The sequence below is a fragment of the Gymnoscopelus braueri genome (genome assembly GCF_963280865.1).
Source record: "Gymnoscopelus braueri genome assembly, chromosome: 14".
Classification (NCBI taxonomy): Eukaryota; Metazoa; Chordata; class Actinopteri; order Myctophiformes; family Myctophidae; genus Gymnoscopelus; species Gymnoscopelus braueri.
The window spans coordinates 5,232,975-5,236,543 of record NC_137619.1 but is presented as its reverse complement, the minus strand read 5'-3'; the positions used below and the strand labels follow the sequence as shown (position 1 = coordinate 5,236,543).

Below are 3,569 nucleotides of genomic sequence, written 5' to 3'. Positions count from 1 at the left end.
TTCAACTTTACTAACTGAAGGCTGACATATAAATGTTACAGTATGATTGGAGAACCAGTACGATTGAAGAAGGAGCGCTTGTTTTCATGCAATTCTGTAAAACCAACGCTAGAGGGCAATGCAAGCTAGACTAGAGGGAGGCTGTGTGTGTGTGTGTGTGTGTGTGTGTGTGTGTGTGTGTGTGTGTGTGTGTGTGTGCGCGCGCGCGTTTGTGCGCATGCGTGCGTGCACGCACACAAACGCGCACGCACGCATGCTAAAACGTGCACGCGCGCACATGCGCACGCGCTCATGCTTTCAATTTGGTTTATTGAAAGCAGGACTATTAAGATACTTTTATTGTGTTCTGGCTTTTATTTTACTTTCTCCCTGACACACACACACACACACACACACGCACACACACAAACAGTGATGTGCGCGCGCACACACTTGCGCGCACGCATGCACACGCCCGCGCACACACGCATGCTCAAACGTGCATGCACGCACGCACATGTGTGCACACGCACGCGCGCGCGCGCGCACCCTCCCTCCAGAAGCTAGTGCGACAACAAGCAGTCTCCCCGTAAACAATATTTACTATTCTGTTCCTATCGTGACTTAACTAGGAAACGCTGAGGAAAGAAGAAGGTCTTCTCGGGGATAGATCGAGTCCCCGCCGGCCGAGAAGTAGTCCCGTAGTAATAATGTTCCCCACACACACTCGCATGAATGAAAATCGCTAGCTATTATTCAAAGCTAGCAGCTAATGTAAACTGGGAGCTGGCTACAGCCTTATATTATACCTCTATGGCTACAGCACTATAATGGAGAGAGTAGCGGACTTCCGGACTGCATATGCTTACCATGGGAGTTATATTATACGACGATGGGGAGTCGACGCTAGTGTCATACTGTCTCCATTATATTGCTCTAGAGCTGGCGAGCCGGTGACGCAGTCAAATGTTTTCCCCACACATTAATTAAATTAAATTCCCCGGTCTTCATTTCGTTTTAATGTTATTAATTATTTCCCCCACATGAATTAATTCATCAATCACAACATTTATAACATATAATAAGATAACAGTTTCATGGAATTGGAAATGTTTATTTCTGCAATAGCTCATTAACGAGCATTCAAAGAATTAATCCATTAAAGTAAGTAAAGTACAGCAACACCAGATCCATGCTGCTCATTTATTGGAATACCACCAAATTCATCCATTAAATCAAATAATTCATCAACTAAATAAATAAAAGTCATCCATGCTGTAAACAATTGCATAAATATAATAATTCATCCTTTAAATTAAATAACTCATCAACTAAATAAATAAAGCAAATTCATTGTGCAAAACAAGTGCAAACAGTCCAAAATAAATATTCATTAATACAGGTAGGCCTACATGTTCAGTGATGCTACGCTATGTCATAAGCTACTTATTGGAGCAGGAGGTTGCTTCATGGCATTTGCTATTGCACAGCAGCCCCTTTGCTTTGCAGTTGCATCTGTTAGTGGTGCAACAATTGGTTTGCCTGCAGTTACACTTCTGGAAACCTTGTCCATTACCCTCTGACTGGGCAGTGGCTGCCTGACGCAAAGACACTTCTTTATCTGTGGGCACATCTGCAATGCTTATAAAGGACTCTAAACACGGGTCAAATTGGTTGCGTGCATACAGTTGTTTAAGGACCCCACTTTTTGTGCCCAATCTGTAGAACCCATCTTCAGACATGTTGAGCACAACAGCCAACACGTTGCGTGGGTCATTTTTTGCCCGGTCCACATCAGGAACTGAGACCCTGACAGACTGCCCAAGCTCAGCCGCTTTAAAGCGCTTGGCAGACATCTCCAACATCCTCTCGGCTTGCTTCTCCTGCCTCCTCTTGGCTGCTGTGCGGTGCTCCTTCTGTTTTTCAGCTGTGTGGCAGTGACAGCACACAACAGCTGCCCCATAGCCTTCCTCCTCATCACCCCTGGCAGTACTGCAGGGCTGAATCGCATGACATACCTACAGAATAAAATGACAGTGAAAAATAAAACACACATGTTATGTAATTATGCTGTTATACATGTCTTTTAAGCGTGATTATGAAACCCACACAATTGTCAGGAAACACCACTGTGATTGGCCAGAAGTCGCTTTGATTGACAGTTCTCGTTTTTGCAAATATGCCTAACCCTAACCTTAACCCTAACCTCAGTAAAACTATGCCTAAACCTAACCTTAACCCTAACCTCAGTAAAACTATGCCTAAACCTAACCTCAGTAAAACTATGCCTAAACCTAACCTTATATCTAACCCTTAAAATTAAATGTTTTAAAGTCCTCATTACCCTAACCCTTTGTAGCATAAATGAAGAGTTGTGTAAGTCCCAGCAGATGCACTAGGATTGACCAGTAGTCACTTGGAGTGGCAGTTGGGGCAAACGCAGTCCCCACAAACATCATTTACTATTCTGTGCCTATCGGTACATAATTCGGACGGGGCTGAGTAGGCTCAAAGCGAACTTCGCAACGTTCGGCACGGCAACTCCCGCGCCTTAGCGCGCTCGGTGGTGCCTCTCGTGGCTCAAGTTCGCTTGAGACTGCGCCCCTCCGTCGCGGTCTGGTCCAAAACTATACTTTAAATTCTTAATTCTTTATTGAGTCCTAGTCCTGTACATTCTTATAATGAGACTATGGATTTAGTTAAACAGAATGTGAAATTATAAGGGCATTAAAATAAAAAAATAGCAAGATCCCAAAAAGACTCTCTTTCAATCCTAACCTCAGTAAAACTATGCCTAAACCTAACCCTAAACCTAACCTCAGTAAAGCTATGCCTGCCAGGGAGCCAATCAAAACACAATGGGAGACTGTTCTGTCCTAGAACTCATGTGGGTTCCATAATCAGGCGTCTTTGAAATGTAAAATGTTCTGCACAATCATGAATATAATGCACCTCATGGACATTAAGACATGTTACACTGACCTGGCCACAGATGGCGCACTTATGTCCACCAGAGGTCGTTTGCTGACAGGACACACACAAGCAGGGGTCTTTATTTTCTTCTTCCCCATCAGCAAAAACGGAGATAAGTTCCTCCTCTGTGGTGATGTTAGAAGTGACCTCCTTTGGTAGCCCCTCTAGTCCCACTGTAATGGGCCTCCCATACATGGCCTTGATTGATTGAAAACTTTATTAGATAAAACATAGAACTACAATGGCAACATTCTGAAAAAGAATAGCAGAAGATGAAACATCAACAAACCTCATATGGACTCCTTCCTATTCCAGAGTGAAAGCGTCTGTTCTTGGCGTACTGGACAAACCACAGCCCGTCAGCCCACTTAGACGTGTGGTTGTCCCGTTGCCACATTGCTAGAATGTCCTCGAGATCACGGTTTGCACGCTCTACAGAGCCCTGGCTTTGAGAGTGACGGGGCTTGCCATGTACAAGTTTACATTCTGGCCACATACTGACAACCCTTTCAACCAGTTTGTTAGCAAACTCACGACCGTTATCACTTTGAAGAATTAGTGGCGCTCCTTTGTCACTAAAGATGTGAAGTAAATGGTCGGCCACCTCTTCTGCTCGC

At 44.3% G+C, this 3,569-nt stretch overlaps 1 protein-coding gene across 1 annotated transcript; it reads right to left on the bottom strand.

Moving 5' to 3' along the window:
* Positions 1 to 1,421: 1,421 nt before the first annotated feature.
* On the bottom strand, positions 1,422 to 3,359 carry LOC308100053 (uncharacterized protein; the record flags this gene model as incomplete). The annotated part of the gene is made up of 3 exons (XM_080448953.1): positions 3,242 to 3,359; positions 2,962 to 3,150; positions 1,422 to 1,997 (listed from the first exon to the last, which is right to left on the bottom strand). The coding sequence occupies exons 1-3, from the start codon at positions 3,347 to 3,349 to the stop codon at positions 1,422 to 1,424; spliced, it is 873 nt and encodes a 290-aa protein (XP_080305079.1). The 5' UTR covers positions 3,350 to 3,359.
* Positions 3,360 to 3,569: the final 210 nt, after the last annotated feature.